Source organism: Eucyclogobius newberryi, unplaced genomic scaffold (genome assembly GCF_026437365.1).
Source record: "Eucyclogobius newberryi isolate DKJ021-1_F unplaced genomic scaffold, fEucNew1.0.hap1 SCAF_18, whole genome shotgun sequence".
Taxonomy (NCBI): Eukaryota; Metazoa; Chordata; class Actinopteri; order Gobiiformes; family Gobiidae; genus Eucyclogobius; species Eucyclogobius newberryi.
In genome coordinates this window covers 34,021,410-34,039,400 of record NW_027315812.1, presented here as the reverse complement: position 1 = coordinate 34,039,400, position 17,991 = coordinate 34,021,410, and the positions used below count along the sequence as shown (strand labels likewise).

General features: G+C 46.5%; 1 protein-coding gene across 1 annotated transcript in view; it reads right to left on the bottom strand.

Moving 5' to 3' along the window:
* LOC140364850 (supervillin-like) overlaps positions 1-17,991 on the bottom strand; it is a 230,059-nt gene that overhangs the window by 207,785 nt on the left and 4,283 nt on the right. The window contains 5 exon segments of the mRNA XM_072451235.1: positions 65-638; positions 641-692; positions 5,008-5,056; positions 5,605-5,696; positions 11,873-11,936. Of these exon segments, the coding sequence (XP_072307336.1) occupies positions 65-638; positions 641-692; positions 5,008-5,056; positions 5,605-5,696; positions 11,873-11,936 (831 nt within the window).

Genomic DNA, 17,991 nt, shown 5'->3' with positions numbered 1-17,991 from the left:
AATCGTGATGATAATTTTAACACATTTTGATATTGTGACATCCTAAAGTGTCCCACGTCCTCACCCGTACTGGCTTCACGGGGTTCTGAGCTCCTGGTGTAGCGTGACGTCTCTCCTGATGTTTGGCTGTACTGGGGGGTGTCCTCTGACCCTTTACTTCTGTAGCCTGGTGTGTCCTCGCTGGTCTGTATGTAGTGCAGCGTGTCCTCCGGGGTCTCAGTGTAGCGCGTGGTGTCCTCCGGGGTCTTGGTGTAGCGCGTGGTGTCCTCCGGGGTCTTGGTGTAGCGCGGGGTGTCCTCCGGGGTCTTGGTGTAGCGCGGGGTGTCCTCCGGGGTCTTGGTGTAGCGCGGGGTGTCCTCCGGGGTCTTGGTGTAGCGCGGGGTGTCCTTCAGGGTCTTGGTGTAGCGCGGGGTGTCCTCCGGGGTCTTGGTGTAGCGCGGGGTGTCCTCCGGGGTCTTGGTGTAGCGCGGGGTGTCCTCCGAGGTCTCGGTGTAGTGCGGGGTGTCTTCGGTTGTCCTGATGTAGCGGGGCGTGTCTTCTGAGCTGCGAGTGTACCGGGGTGTGTCTTCCTCCAACAGCCTGTGTGCCACCATGCTGGGCAGCACAGAGGGGGCAGCACAGAGGGGGGCAGCACAGAGGGGGGCAGCTCGCCAATCTCTATGCCCTCCAGCCTCCGGGCGATACGCTCCTTCCTGCACACATCAAAGCACTTTAAGGCGCAATGGACGATTTTTCGGCAATTTGAGAACTCAGGCAGAAGTGCACATGCCACTCCCCCGTGCGCATGCCACTCCCCCGTGCGCATGCCACTCCCCCGTGCGCATGCCACTCCCCCGTGCGCATGCCACTCCCCCGTGCGCATGCCACTCCCCCGTGCGCATGCCACTCCCCCGTGCACATGCCACTCCCCCGTGCACATGCCACTCCTGACTGATACAACACACACGTGCGTTTGTTTATCAACGCGACGGATCGCATCGCATCTCTCGTCTCCCGTAGATTTCAGTCTTCTTCTGAGTCAGCTCGAACAGTCTATCTCCATCTTCATTTTGTCCCCTACACTAAGGGAACTATATTATGATAGATCAATACGCTTAGACACGCGGAAACTGCTGCTCATAGGAAAGAGCCGCACGAGGCTGCAGGTGAGCAGTAGGTGCGTTTTATGATTGATACGTGGCAGGACTAATTGGCCGTCCACGCCACGAGGAAATAAGACTCAGATTTTGGTCCAAAAAAATCGTCCGTTCAACCTTAAAGATTGCACACAATACAGCATTCTGTCAGGGTTCAGGAGTCTTATAAGATTATCCCAACTGTGCCTGTGCCAGTTTTTTTTTATTATTTAAATGCAAGACAGGATCAAACTATTTCAAATCGTATCATCTCTGAGTGCAAAATTGTGCTACTGCAGCTGTTCTCCCATCCATCCATCCATCTTCTACCGCTTTATCTGGGGCCGGGTCGCAGGGGAAGCAGTCTAAGCAGGGACTCCTAGACTTCCCTCTCCCCAGACACTTCCTCCAACTCCTCCGGGGGGAGAGATATAGTCTCTCCAGCGTGTCCTGGGTCTTCCCTGGGGCCTCTTCCCGGTGGGACATGCCCGAAACACCTCCCCAGGGAGGCTCCCAGGAGGCTCCGGAACAGATGCTGGAGGAGCAGCGGCTCTACTCCGAGCCCCCCCCCCCGTGTGGCCGAGCTCCTCACCCTATCTCTACCGCCACCCGGCGGAGGAAACTCATTTTGACCGCTTGTATCCGCGATCTTGTCATTTCGGTCATTACCCAAAGCTCATGACCATAGGTGAGGTCAGAACGTAGACCGACCGGTAAATCGAGAGCTTTGTCTTTGGACTCAGCTCCTTCTTTACCACAACAGTCGATGCAGCGACTGCATCACTGCAGCTGCTGCACCGATCCGCCTGTCGATCTCACGCTCCATCCTTCGGAGATACTTGAACTCCATGGGGGAGTTCAAGTATCTCCGGGTCTTGCTCACTCGTGAACAAAACCCGGAGATACTTGGACTCCCCCACTTGGGGCAAGGACTCCCCACCCATCTGGAGCGGGCAAGCCACCTTTTTCCGGTCGAGAACCATGACCTCAGATTTGGAGATGCTGATTCTCATCCCAGGCGCTTCACACTCGGCTCAAACCGTCCCAGTGCAGCTGCAGGTCCGGGTTTGATGGAGCCATCAGGACAACATCGTCTGCAAACTGCAGAGATGAGATCCTGTGGTCCCCAAACTGGACACCCTCCGACCCCTGACCACACCCTCTGACCCCTGACTACGCCTAGAAATTCTGTCCATAAAAACTATGAACAGAACCGGTAATATAGAGCAGCCCTGAGGAGTCCAACATGCACTGGGAACAGGTCTGACTTACTGCCGGCAATGAACACAGCTCCTGCTCCGGTCATACAGGACAGCCGGACCGGACCGGACAGCCCTGAGCAAAGGGCCCCGGACCCCGTACTCGCGGAGCACCCCCAAAGGACATCCCGAGGGACACGGTTGAAAGCCTTCTCCATATTCAAAAAGCACATGTGGACTGGTTGGGCACCAACCAGAGGGACCACCACCCCGGTCTGCCAGTCCAGAGGCACGGTCCCCGACCGCCACGCCATGTTGTAGAGACGTGTCAACCAAGACAGTCCTACAACATCCAGATACTTTAGGTACTCAGGGCGGATCTCATCCACCCCTGGAGCCCAGGAGTTTGCGAACAACCTCAGTGACTTCAGCTTGGGTGATGGATGAGCCAGCCCCTGAGTCCCCGGTCTCTACTTCCTCTTTGGAAGACGTGACTGAGGGATTAATGAGGTCCTCAAAGTATTCCTTCCACCGTCCAACGACATTCCCAGTCGAGGTCAGCAGGTCTCCACCCGCACCGTAAACGGTGTTGGTGAAGCACTGCTTCCCCCTCCTGAGGCGCCGGACGGTTTGCCAGAATTTATTTGGGGCAGACCGATAGTCCTCCTTCATAGTCACCCCGAACTCCTCCCAGGCCCGGGTTTTTGCCTCTGCGACAGGACACGCTGTGGCTCGCCTGTCCTGCCGATACCCGTCGATGACCTCAGGAGACCTAAAAGCCTGATAGGCCTCCTTCTTCAGTCTGACGACATCCCTTACTTCCGGTGTCCACCACCGGGTTCGGGGGCCGCCACGACAGGCACCGGAGACCTTGCGACCACAGCTCCAAGCAGCCGCATCAACAATGGAGGCCGAGAACATGGTCCACTCGGACTCAATGTCCCCAGCCTCCCCCGGAACATAGGAGAAGCTCTCCCGGAGGTGCGAGTTGAATTTCCTACTGACAGAGGGCTCCACAAGACGTTCCCAACAGACCCTCACAATGCGCTTGGGTCTGCCAAGTCTGTCAGGCTTCCTACTCCGCCAGCGGATCCAACTCACCACCAGGTGGTGATCGGTTGACAGCTCTGCCCCTTCACCCGAGTGTCCAAGACACGCGGCCGGAGGTCAGATGACACGACAAAAAGTTGATCATTGACCTCCGGCCTAGGGTGTCCTGGTGCCATGTGCACTGATGGACCTTGTGCTTGAACATGGTGTTCGTTATGGACAATCCGTGGCTAGCACAGAAGTCCAATAACTGAAAACCGCTCGGGTTCAGATCGGGGAAGCCGTTCTTCTCGATCACCCCTCTCCAGTTGTCACTGTCATTGCCCACGTGGGCGTTGAAGTTCCCCAGTAGAATAACCTACTGATCTAGAATAATCGTCCCTGATCGGTGCACTGTCCAGACCCCTCCCAAGGACTCCAAGAAGGCCGGGTACTCTGCACTGCTGTTCGGCCTCTAGGCTGACACAACAGTGAGAGACCTGTCCCCCACCCGAAGGCGAAGGGACGCGACCCTCTCGTCCACCGGGGTGAACTCCAACACGTAGCGGCTGAGCTGAGGGGCTACAAGCCCACACCAGCCCGCCGCCTCTCCCCGCGGGCAACACCAGAGAAGTGGAGCATCCAGCCCCCCTGGTTGCAGAGCCCAAACTGTGCGTGGAGGTGAGGCCGACTATATCTAGGCGATATCGCTCAACAAGCTCAAGCTCTTTCCCCCCCAGCGATGTGACATTCCATGTCCCCGGAGTTAGTCTCTGTGTCTGGAGATCTGGTCGCCGAGGCCCCTGCCGTCGACTGCCGCCGAGATCTCTCTGCACCGGCCCCTTATGGATCCTCCTGCGGGTGGTGGGCCCACGGGAGGGCAGCCCCAGGTCGCTCTTTCGGGCTGTGCCCGGCCGGGTCCCGTTGTGGGAAGGACCCGGCCACCAGAGTCAGGACTAAACATGGACCGGCCTCCTGCTGGTGCCAAGAGTCAGGATTAAACATGGACCGGCCTCCTGCTGGTGCCAAGAGTCAGGACTAAACATGGACCGGCCTCCTGCTGGTGCCAGAGTCAGGACTGCAAAGAGTCAGAATCTTTGTCTCATTTCCTGGCGGCGTAGACAGCTGAGTAGTTCACATGTCAATCATAGGACACACCCACTGCACCTGCAGAGCCTGGTTCACCTGCAGAGCCTGGTTCACCTGCAGAGCCTGGTTCACCTGCAGAGCCTGGTTCACCTGCAGAGCCTGGTTCACCTGCAGAGCCTGGTTTACCTGCAGAGCCTCGTTCACCTGCAGAGCCTCGTTCACCTGCAGAGCCTCGTTCACCTGCAGAGCCTCGTTGGCTCGTCCCCAGGAGAGCAGCATGTTTCCCTGGCTGCACATGCGTGGTTGATATGACGGTGTGTGTCCAAGTGCATTGATCTATCATAATATAGTTCCCTCAGTGTAGAGGACAAAATTAAGACAGAGAAAGACAGATCTTTCATTCACAATCCTGAGCTGACCACAGCTTTACAGTTAATCGCTGTGACTGGACACTCAGATTCAGCTTTAGTAACATCTCAGTGTTTAGAACTACTTTTGTTTAAGTACTATCCTGTCACCCAAATAATAATACATGTAATTATAATTTGATTAAAAATGCCACATGCTCTGCATACCTGTTCATGTCACTGTGGATCCCTTCAAACCGCTTCCTCAGCTCTGAAACTAGATTACAAACATGTAGCATTCAAACAAAGAATACTTTCAGAGAACATGGTTAACTGCACGGACAGAAACATAGGAAACATTAATGTGAAAAGTCAATGAGAAACTTAAAATAAAAAAACCTCAAATAAAACGATTACCAAATGATAACTTAAGTTAAAAATGTAGAATAGATGGTTTGAACAGGTTGTGTATCATAAACAGGTTGTGTATCATAAACAGGTTGTGTATCATAAGCATGGTCATGTAGTCCATCACACCAGGGTTTGTTTTGTCGTATGAACTGCATTGGTTTATGACCATGTCTGATGATTGTCCCGGCCAAATAAATACTCTTAACTCTTGACACTAGCACATCCAACACCCAGAAGAATAAATGAATGCTACTCTGTTTTAGACAAAGGAATGCAGCCTATGCCACCCCTGTGCAGGAGGGGCTGGAGTAAAGAGGGGACCTGGCATTAAGGACCCTCTTACACAACTGAACAGTCCTGGGAACAATAAAGTACTGCACTGCAAATGGAATGTCCACTAGAGGAGAGGCTAACCTTTGGGGAGGGTGGCCAGCAGACTGACATCAATATCAGTGATGCTCCTGACCACTGTGTCCTTCTCCTCACGGATGAACTCTTGATGGAGGCTGTGGAGGAGAGACAAGGCTGAGTGAGGAGCCGTGTGGGGGACTCAGGAGCCCACACTATAAAAACTTTACAAAGCCCTGAACTCATCGTGTGTGGAGCGTTTTAAAAAGGTGCACAATTGAACTATTCAGGTCTACAACCTGCTCGTTTCATAGATATTAATGCTCAGCATGGCATATACAGCAATATGGTATAGGCAGGTTCATTGTATTTATTAAATTACAGGGATTTGTATTGCCAAAAAAGAAAGGTTATGAAAGCAATCATTTAATTTGGAATAACTTAGACCAGTTTGGCAAAGTAATAACCTCACCAAGGAAACAAGAGTGTGGCGACTCTCCACCAGGAAAGTGTTGTGTCCGAGCTGAAAACGCTCGTTCTACCATGTCAATGCCCTTTTGTAAATGAAAGCCTTTTCAAACCTCTAGCTCAACTATGCATACCTAAGAAAAACTATCTTATTAAAAGGCGCTGTACAAGATTATTTTTTACCGTCTTTACTTTTTTTTTTAATCTTTTGCAATGGTCCTCATGTATCGCTCACTTATTCACATATAATGCATTCCCAGCATCTTTACTATTCACCACAATGACGCTATAAGCACTTTTCACAACTTCAGAGGCCAAACCAAAAAAAAAAAAAAAAGGTTTAAAAGCTAACAATAGCGCGCAAATGGCGCACTTCTTGCTTTGCGGAGAGTAAAATGATAATTGGATGCAATGAAAGATGCATTGAATAGTAATTTTCCGGACTTCCGTTTATGATGAGGTACGCAGCTGCCTTAATTACAAATATCCCAGTTTCACCTACATAACCCCAGAAATGAGGAGCAAGAAATGAGTAAACAAGGACCGGTTACAACAAAAGACTGGTAACGCTACGGGGGGCTATAATAATCAAAGCTGGGGCATGGCCTCTGTGGAAAACAACCCCTCCTCACAAGCTAACGAGACTAGAATGGCTACTAGGCCCGACGATCCTCACTCAAATGACAAACTAGGCTTCTTAGGAGTCTTAATGACCCTTAAGACTCTTGTCAGAAGGAGGAGATAACTTTGCAGAATGTGGGCCTTATGTTGTGTGACATGCAGCGTGACATGGGGTCAATGACGGATGAGGTGAGAGCGGGGCAAGTGGAAAGAGGAGACAAGCACACATCAGTGAGGCAGCAGAAGGAGACAGCACACAGGGCCGGTGATAGAGCGCTGTGTGGAGTGGGCTCCGGCTTCTCACCAATTACAAGCCCAGAGCCCCCCCTTCCGCAGATGACCGAAAATTGAATCAACGGTTCAGCTACTTTTATTGCAGATTTGAAGTCCCCTCCCCCACTGTGGCCACCTCTGCCAACCCAACCCCAGTCCCCCCACCTCCCCCACTGTGGCCACCTCTGCCAACCCAACCCTGTCCCCCCCCCCCACCTCCCCTACTGTGGCCACCTCTGCCAACCCGTAGATGAAGTTTTGAAAAAAGACTTCTTGAAGTGATTTGACGTGCTTGATAAAGTGGAAATCAAAACATTCATAAGTGGACCAAACATCGACAGGAAGATAAGCAAGTTTAGCTGCTTCAGCTGAACACATGGCTGTCCAAAGAGTGTGCACCTAGAGGACTACATTACATTGAGAACTTCTATCTATTCTGGAAACGAGAGGGGCCCCCACCTATGCAGAGGTGGAGTGAGGGTGCAGAGGTGGAGGGAGGGTGCAGAGGTGGAGGGAGGGTGAAGAGGTGGAGTGAGGGTGCAGAGGTGGAGTGAGGGTGCAGAGGTGGAGTGAGGGTGCTGACAGAGAACCTGCTCCACGCTCTGAGGCATTGGACTGGGCCTGGACAGGGTCCTGAGCAGATAGTTAGAGAAGAGAGGAATGAGAGAAGAATTCCTGCTCCATCAGCCAGAGACCGAGACAATGTTTCAACATCAAAAGCACCACAACCTCAGCCTCCACCAAAGGATTCATCAGCAGCTGCTCCACCACCACCAGCAAAGGATTCAGCTCCAGCTGCTCCACATTCACCTCCACCGCCTCCAGCGAAGGATTCATCAGCAACAGCGCCACAACAATCTTCAAAGGCCTTGGACCCATCTGTGACAGGCCCAACAACATCCCTGTCATCGCCCCTGCCTTCAGACCAGCCCTGGGTTCCCCCTGCAACATCTACTCCCACTACAGATTCCTCATTCTCCTTTTCATCTCCACTCTCACCCAGGGGCCTTCCCAGCCATTTTGAAAGTCTGATCAAATCAAGCATTAAGATTCCTCCACTCACACCCAATATAGCAAGATCAAGGGTTATGTCAATGCTTATCAACTCTTCCCCGCACAAGCCAACTACACCAACAAAAGCCCCACCACCCATCCCCCCTCCCCTTTCACCTGGTATCTCCCATAGCTAGGATGCACTGGGTCTCAGCGATGCCGGGACTTATTGTCATATCAAAAATCAAACCAACCCGGGGCCCAATGTAAAAAGAGCCCCCCCTAGTGCTATTTCTGTAGTTACATCACACAGATGGGAAAACAAAATGCGAGTCAGGCTGCCCGATCTGAGAAATGTGATTCATATTCCCTGTGAAAAGATAAAGCCCAGTCTCACTGAAACTAGTCTGAAACTTGCTGTGCTAAATGTCAGATCCTTATGTCACAAATCACTCTTAATTAATAATTGTATTTCTTCTTATAATCTTGATTTTATGTTTTTAACTGAAACATGGCTTGACAAAAACACAGGAAATGTAGTTCTGATAGAATCTGCTCCACCCAACTTGAAGTTTGAATCTGAAACACGAGAAAACAAAAAAGGGGGCGGAATCTGTGCTGTCTTTAGAGATGAAATAATGACCCGCAGGTTGTTCTTTTGGGGTGTTTTCATCATTTGAGTATGTATCCTTTAAAATGGAGCTAAAACAGTCTCCATCCATTCTCTTCATTGTTTTATACAAGCCTCTCCGGCACTGCCAAAGTTTTATTGATGATTTTACTGAGATGTTTCAGTTTTATGCACAGACTTTGATGGTTTGGTCATTACAGGTGATTTCAATGTGCATGTTGATAATATTTGTGACAGAAACGCTAAAGAGCTTGATGCTGTCCTTGAAACCTTCAGTCTTACTCAGCATGTAAGTGGCCCCATCCATAGCAAAGAGGCCCCACCCACAGCAGAGTGGCCTCACCCACAGCAGAGGGCACACTCTAGATCTCATCATTACAAAGGGGGTAAATATTTCAAATGTCAATGTGGTCGATGTTGCTCTGTCTGATCATTTCTGAGTCTTCTTTGACTGTCTGTTTTTCCCAAACCACCGGCTGGTCCTGCAGTTGTTAAGATGCTGGTCCTGCAGCTGTTCAGAGGCTGGTCCTGCAGCTGTTCAGAGGAGACACATAAATGATGGCACAGGTGCACTGTTTATGGAAATGATAAACTTTGAAAATGTCTCATGTTCTAATGTAAATGATTTGTTGAACTCTGTTACATCTAGTGTTTTGAATGTTCTGGACACCATCGTCCCTATGAAGGCTAAAATGGTTAAAAATAAGCATAAGGCGGCGTGGAGACATGATGATTGGGTCAGGGCACAGAAAAGGGAGTGCCGCAGGGCCGAACAGAAATGGCGCAAGTCAAAGCTCCAGGTTCAAAAAGAGAGGGGGAGTGGTCATAAAGCCTCTCCTAAAGAAGAGCAGTCTTGATGCTGCAGTCCTTAGTCATGACCGGTCCATCTCCAATCTGACATTTTGGGGCAAAGTCCTTGAAAAGGTTGTTTACAACAGTCACAGATTTCCTCTTAATAAACAACTCATTTGATGTTTTTCAGTCAGGTTTTAGACCTCATCACACTGAGACTGCTGTTGTCATGGTGACTGAGACTGCTGTTGTCAAGGTGACTGAGACTGCTGTTGTCATGGTGACTGAGACTGCTGTTGTCAAGGTGACTGAGACTGCTGTTGTCAAGGTGACAAATGACATCCGCCTGAACACTGACACGAGCAAAGCCTCAGTCTTAATTCTGTTAGATCTGATGCTGCTTTTGACACTGTCGATCATGGGATCCTCTTACAGAGACTAGAGGACTGGGTGGGCATCACTGGCCCCGCCCTAAACTGGTTAAGGCCCTATCTGGAAGACAGGAAGTACTTTGTGTCTCAGACCACATGCCCCTGACCTGTGGAGTGCCCCAAGGGTCAGTCCTTGGTCCCCTTCTGTTCAACCTCAGTTGATACGCAGTAAAAATGTGTCCTATCACAATGATGCAGACGAGTCAGATCTATGTTTCACTGTCGCAGGTGAATATGGACCAGTGGATTCACTCTGTCACTGCATCCAACAGATCAGTGCAGGGTTCAGATTAAGGATTTTCACTTGTACAGCAGCAGCTGCTAAACAACCCGTTAATTTTTCGAAATTTGTATAGCAATTTCATAATTGCATAGCAAAACACGAAAGTGACTAACAATCAATATTTTCCATTGAAATAACACGATTATTTATTTAAAATGTATTTGTAAACATTAAATTAAAAAAAAACTCTTAACAAATTAACTTTTAAACACTTTTTAAACATTTTTTTCTTTAAATAAAACAGAAAACTTGCAAATAAAATTAGTTGTTGAACAAATTAATCAACACAAAGTCAGTTGGCCTTATTTACAACTTTCTTCCATATCATCAATCTATCAATCAGATGACTATTCTCAGGAGTCTCATTTACATATAGTCATTACACTCACAAAAAAAATGTATTAAGCTGGAAAAATAAAGAAAAATAAAGGTTGCTGTGGTGTTTCCATCATGGTGTATTTTATGAGTTATTCAAATTGTACCGCTGTATTTGACGTTCCATTCCATTTTTCGTTTTGCTATTTGATGACGGTCCCTAAGTACTCTCGTCTCAAATCCGTCTTCACATTCGGATCAGTGTAATTCGTTGCGCCCAAAATACGCATCTGATTGTTAAAAACGAGGTTGTGTCACTGCAGTGTAAATATGAATATTTTTGCATCTGAATGATCTGCAAAGACTTTTGTTTAGGAGCTATTGACCTCGGAAGTCTGAATCTGAGGCAAACTTTACCGCACGTGGCTCCTCCGACTTTCAGACTCGCGGTCTGTGACAGCAGCGGGACTCGTCATGACAACACAGCGTCCTACATGTGTCATGATGTTATTGACCAGTGGTCCCCAAACTTTTTGACTCGAGGGCCACATTGGGTTCTAAAATTTGGCTGAGGGGCCGGGCCAGGAAAATATGGTGTGTTTGTTTGAACAAATGAATTACTATAAATTACACGCAAGATTTGACCTTTAACTTGTAACAAAGCAACAAATGCAAGGCTCAATGTACAAATTGTTTTTCAAATGCATTAAATAATGATTATTTTAATTACATTTCAGTTGAATAAACACAGCAGGAAAATTGACCGAGCGGTGCGCAGCTTAGACGGAACAGTGAAATCTCTTGGGGAAATGTGGACATTATAGGCGAAAGGTTAAGTGAACGGCCAGCCACAGTATCATGAGTTTGACTCTGACATTTGCATAAAAAAAAATCTAATTATTTTTTAATATAACTTGGACAAGCTTGGCGGGCCGAATTGAAAGGCCCAGCGGACCGGATGCGGCCCTCGGGCCGTAGTTTGGGGACCACTGTTATTGACGATCGATTGACGAGTGATCAATACTTTTAGGCGCTTTGGTTATACAATTGAACACGCATTTTTGTATCGCAAAAGCTGCGATACAAACACACTTTTCTGACGAACGCATCGCATTTGAGAGAAATTGCGTCGCATTTTGCTATACCGCTTATTCTGAACCCTGCAGTGTGTTGATGCAAAACAACTTTCTCCAGCTGAACTCAGACAAGACTGAAATCATCGTCTTTGTCACAGAAACAAAGAGAAAGTGTTAGTGTCACCTCCAGAGTCTCGCTCTAAAACCTACAAACCAAGTTACAAATCTGGGGGTAATAATGGACTCAGACTTGAACTTAAACACGTCAAATCAACAACATCAGCAGCTTTTTACCATCTAAAAAACATTGACAAAATCAAAAATATAGTGTCTAAACCAGATTTAGAGAGACTTATCCATCCTTCGCATCCCTCCCTCTTCTTCTGTTGGATTAGGTCAAAAGTTGATTTATTTTTTTCACCATAATTTGGAAACTCACCAGGACACTTACCTCCGCGCTCTCTTCTGCAGCAGTCTGTGGTTGCCAAGTCTGATGTGTGGATCACTGCCAAGTCCTGCACACAGAACACAACACATTTTAGCCACTTAGATACATTTTTATTAGTTTTGATCCCAAAAATCTAATTATATTGTTGCACGGTTCAGTGGCAAAAGCAAAGCAGAACTATCCTCATAAAAAAGACTCCTTTGTAATTCTCTATAAACTAATAACTATAAATGGGGAGCAACAAATTCCATTTTGAGCCAGAGTTTACAGAAAGCAATATTATCTTTAACTAAAGACATGCTTTGTGGATCGATTCATCTAATCTAAATCTCTAAACTAAAAAGGAGAGAGGCGTGTCACACAAAAAGTAATATGTACACGCAGATGTACTAGTATACAACATATTCATAAGTGAAAGTTGGTCCATACAAATTCTTATGCCAATATAATATTTAGTCTACTAATAAAATAATAATCCTCGACCCCTTTCCCCTCATTTACACCAAAGCAGTGAAAGGCACAAGCGCAGCACACTGTGGTGATGGGGCAGACGCTCGACACCAGCAACGTTCTACGCGAGTCAAACAGGTGCAAAACGATGCTTCGCTCATATCAGCCAATAACAGACAGGAAACAGAAAGGCAGGGTCAAAATAAACTTCTGATGCCATTTTGAAGTAAGTTTCAAATAATCTCTGCCCTTTTCCACATTTTGTCATGTCACGACGGCAAACTTCAATACATTTAATGTATTTTTTAAGACCATTTGTTTCCGATCAAAAGCCGACACAGTTAACTGCTCTGAGCTCTGAACAAGAGTTACTCCTAACTCTGAGGTGTGTGTTTTTGTTTTTTTGTTTACTTTTTGTATGGGAAAATGTTAGAAACTTCCAGGTCTGAAACCAACGTACACACACATACAGGGTACTGGGTCCGCTGCTGCTCAAATCAATCTTGAAAATCACCGCTTTACCCACAAACGTGGAAGAAATAAGGAGCAAGAGATGACCAAAGCAGGAAAACAAGACCGGTAACGCTACAGGAAGTTATCAAAGCTGATGGTCCACGGTTCTGGTGAAAAACAGCCCACCTCACAAGCTAACATGGCTAACATGGCTAACATGGCTAACATGGCTAACATGGCTAGCAGGCCCGACAGCTGCTGACAGTGAGCTCTCTGCTATTAAACAAAGTTCCGACCCCAAAGTGGGGTCTCCAAGCACGCACTTGTTTGCAGGTGTAGGGGCGTCGTTGAGGGCGGAAATGAGATCAGCGATTGGTACGGCCCGATTTGATCAAAGCAAATCTGATATAAAAGGCGCAAAAAGAGACAAGAGCGGATGGAGCACGCATGGATGAAGCTGAACATATTTCAGACAATACGGACGAGCTGCAGACTATGAGGGCCAAGATGGAGGCAGTGCAGGCAAGTTTCCCTCCAACTCTTCATGTGTCTGAACAAACACATCCTGAGCGGCCCCTCGGGCCCCTGTGAGCAACATCAGCCTATGACCCAAGCCTATGACCTCCCCTACCCCATTGCCTACTCTTCTACCCCCTGTTACATCCCCATCTTTTTCTCTCTACTTCTTCTGTCTTGTTCATTTTATCTGTATATTAATGTGTTCTGTACGTGTTGTCCCCCCTGTCTGTAAATACCCCCCCCTTTTTTATTATGTTCAGCGTCTTTGGGTCACTGAAAAGCGCTATATAAATAAAAGTTATTATTATTATTATTATTATTATTATCAGACGTGACACTGTGGTCACGCCAGGAAGTGACACTTTTAAAAGAATCAAACTGCAGCTGTTGTATTACTTTTAATGAAGTGATTTATTCCACTTACAGTAAAAAAGCCCCACATCTTGTTCATGACCTGTGGAGCAGGGGCGGAGTTAAAGGCGGAGCTGCCCACTATGACATCATAATATTACAGTCATATTTACTCCTGGGAGTGCTATTCATGCATATTTATTTATTTTATAGACTCAGTTGGCCAGAGTCTTATGATATCCCACTATATAATGTATATAATGTATATAATGTCAGCTTGATTCAATCAGTTTGTGTAAACAGAGCTGAATATTGGTTAATAGATTTTTTTTTATTTCTTTCATTATCTGCACCCATTCTATTCAGTACAGCATGTAACCAAGTACTTTTGAGGCAATTAAAACTCCTTTAACAAGATGAATGAAAGATAGATGAGTTTATATCAGACTGTGGAACCTTCCAGACAAATCAAGAACACTTTTATGAGAAACCTTACATACAGCACCTTTAAACATCTGCCTCATTTTACCTGATGTTCTGTGGCCTATAGCCTACTCTCTGTGGCCCATTTGTGGAACCTCACCCACTGTTTGAGAACACGCCGCGGCCACGCCTCTCGCATCGCGGCCACGCCTCTTGCATCGCGGCCACGCCTTTCGCATTGTGGCCACGCCTCTCGTATCGCGGCCACGCCTCTCGCATCGCGGCCACGCCTCTCGCATCGTGGCCACGCCTCTCGTATCGCGGCCACGCCTCTCGTATCGCGGCCACGCCTCTCGCATCGCGGCCACGCCTCTCGTATCGCGGCCACGCCTCTCGTATCGCGGCCACGCCTCTCGCATCGCGGCCACGCCTCTTGCATCGTGGCCACGCCTCTCGCATTGTGGCCACGCCTCTTGCATCGTGGCCACGCCTCTCGCATTGTGGCCACGCCTCTTGCATCGTGGCCACGCCTCTCGCATTGTGGCCATGCCTCTCGTATCGCGCTCAGCATCATTCATAAAGTTTCACCAGCATTGTTCTGTTCACATGGTCCAAGAGTCCTATGATAATACATCCATGTGACGCAGAGCTCTCCTCCTCTCATCTCCACCTGCTCTGTCCTCTGTTACAGCGAGTGGTCACATGGTCTCACCACGCGTACTGCCTCGTATCACCGCTCTGCAACGGCCGTGTGTCTCTGCGCTTCTCACATGAGGCTATGTAAATCCACCTGATCCTGCAGCCACAGGTCTCTAGTCACAGCTAAGACAGGGGCCGATAAGGGCCCTGTGGCACCGCTCGCCTCTTCTACAGTTCGGCCCACACGGCTCATTTACCCATCAGCCCACTGGGAAAATCCCTGTATGGCAGTTCACACTTGTCTGTCACTCACTGAATCACATACATTTTTGTGTCTAGTTAATTCAGGTTGGATTTTATTTTGCGTGCAGAGCAGATTTTCAGTGCGCAGAAACTTTAGCAGTGCACAATTGTGCACGCGCGCAGCTTAGAGGGAACAGTGGCTGCAGGCCAAGGTGAGAACTCTGCAGATGGAATAATAATATGAAAAATAAGATCCTGAGATTGAGCCTACGTCAGTCCAGATCATGTAGGCCCAGTCTCACTCTCCCAGAAGGAGAAAATACTGAAAGACTTCTGAAGATTATACTTGATATCATCTCAGACTCTGAAACTGAGGGTCGTCCTTGAACAGTGCTTTAAAATCATTAAAAGCGTACAATGATTTAATTGAATAAGTCTTTTGTTCCACAGGAGCATTTTTCCTGTCTCTCTGTTGATACGATGAGATTGTAAGATAAAAATGTCCTGAGACCTGAAAATGATGTGTAATAAACTTGACAAATAATAAGGCTAAATGCCAACTAGGACTTATCTGGAGGAAAATGATACTGGGGAAATGTCTCCACACAACCTCTGGGATGCTTCTAAAGCAGTCTTGAGAGGACAAATTATAGCCACATAAAAGAAACAAAGGGAGAAAAAGCTAAATGATTTGCAGAAAAAAAATAATTTATGTGAGGAAAACCATGCCAAAAAGGGTTGTTCTAAAATGTGACTCGCCACGCTAAAAACAAGTCGGAGAAAAAGACTAAGGTTTTTTTTTTTGAAGAAAGTGGAAGTTATGAAGGAGCCCCTCCCCCTCCTTGCTTCAGATAACAATAGTTATTACCTTAACATAACGAATTTAAGGGTTGTATATGCTTAGTTTTCCTGCTTCTGTCTCGGTGCGTTTGGGGGCGTCGCCTTATTTCCATGCAGCGCTCTTGTTATCGTTTTCAACCAATGCGCTGCGAGCCACACACAGCCTTAAAACAGCGTCATAGCTTCGTCGCAGTACTCCGGGAGCATTGAAGATGGATAAAGAAAGAAAAAGACAAGAAAAAAGATCCACGAAAAGAAAGTGCCTGGCGTAAGTAGTGGGTTGTGTGGGTCGATCAAGCAGTGTTCTTGACTCTAAATCACAAGTTGCCAAACGTGAAGTTAAACTGACGCCAAAGGGCTTTCTGATAAACGTGATTGACTGCAGACTAATAGGAAATCATTGATAAATAAGGTGTAACACTAACTTAAAAGCTTATTTATCAAGTATGAGTATTTATAAGGCCGAGTATGAGCAAGGAGAATAATACGCATGTGACTGTCAGAAGTGACTAAGTTCGGCCACAGGAGCTTGTGGGGAATGGGGGGGGGGAAAAAAAGTAATAACACAGGTGGACGTTACAGTATAAATTGTATTAATATAAATAAATATAAACAAATATTCAAAACAACAAAAAGGTTTCCAGCAAAGTTCAGTCCCTTTGGGTTCTTAAGTTCAGTTTGTAGAATCTCAAAAAAAAAGTGAATATATTCCGAGTGAAACGCAAAAAATAATCCAATTTAGGGTGTCCGTATCCGGGGAAAAACAAAGAGTGATCCTACCAGATTCAATTTGAGTTGATTAAAAAAGTAAAGTTAATTAAATGTAGTTAATTCATGGCAAATCAAATTCAGCTTCATTCACATTTCTTAATGTTCATTCACAAATCATGTTGCGCAACAATCAATCTAAACAACGGGGAAAGTTTGCCGCGGAAAAGGCGGAAGTAAATTTGCCGCGGTAAACATGGAAGTAACTAAAACATCAAATATCTAAACAACAACGAAAGTAAATACATTTTTAACAAAGCGGTTCAATATGGTGTATATGTAATTCACTCACCATTGAGTCTTGGAATGATCTGTAAACGATTCGGTTAGTTGCGAGACGTTTTCTACAGTTCACAACCAGACGTTTCAATCCACAGCCGGAGCAGGAAGCGGAAATGGCTTGGTGGTCCGGCCATTTTTATACTAGCGCCCCTTGTGGTTGGGCCAATGAAAATGTATGAGGGGGCAATGTCAATCATTGAGAACCAAATTTGAGACATGGGTTACAAAGGCCTCTAATATTAAACGGACAATGCAGAGTGATGCTCATAAACTGAAGCACAGTGTTGGTGAAATTACACTTGGTTTTCTAAATACATTTCAGTTTATGAGAACAAATGTTTTGTATTTTTTTTTAATCGATCCAGTAATTGCTTCAAAACAGTGTAGGCTTTATAAAGCTATTTATTTCTTATATTTGTAATAGTTTTACGTTATGTTCGGCCTGCGACCCAGCCTGAGCGTCAAAATTCGGCCCAAATGAGTTGGACATCCCCACTCTTAATGAACTGGTTTTAAGTTGTGGCAAAACAAGATGTGATTTGTTAATGGAAAATAAAATTTCACTTAACTCTGTTTGTGTAGATTGTTACCGTTAGCGATTAGTGTAATAAACATTTATTAAATCTAAGGTTGTTCTGAATGCACCAAAAACAGTCAGTGTGACAGTGTGAGGAGGGGAGGGGCTTATCTCAATGAGATGCAAATGAGCACATTGACCTCCATGTGAGCCCAGGTCAGGAATGTTTGAGCCCCGTTTTCTCAGTAAAAGTTTTTCAGAGGAGTTTACATTCAAATGACCACAACTTATTCAAATATTATCAGATGTACATGAGTGAGACATCATTGGATAACTCAAAATGTCTCTGGGGAGACTTGTTCCTGGTTTTCATACGGCTGGTCACAAATGCTACAAGAAATTAAAAAGATAAGGGGAGAAATTAATGATTGACTTTACAGGAAATAGTTTCGAAAATTCTCTTTAGCAAAGATATTATGAGAGTGGATCCAAATCGACTAAATTACTCTCTTGGAAACTTAAACAAGCTGAAAGAACAATTTTGAAAATATGGCAAATTATGTAATCTTAACTTCACAAGACCGAATTCAATCAGCATTTAAATCCTATCAAAAAAATGTCTCTAAAATGTCAAGAG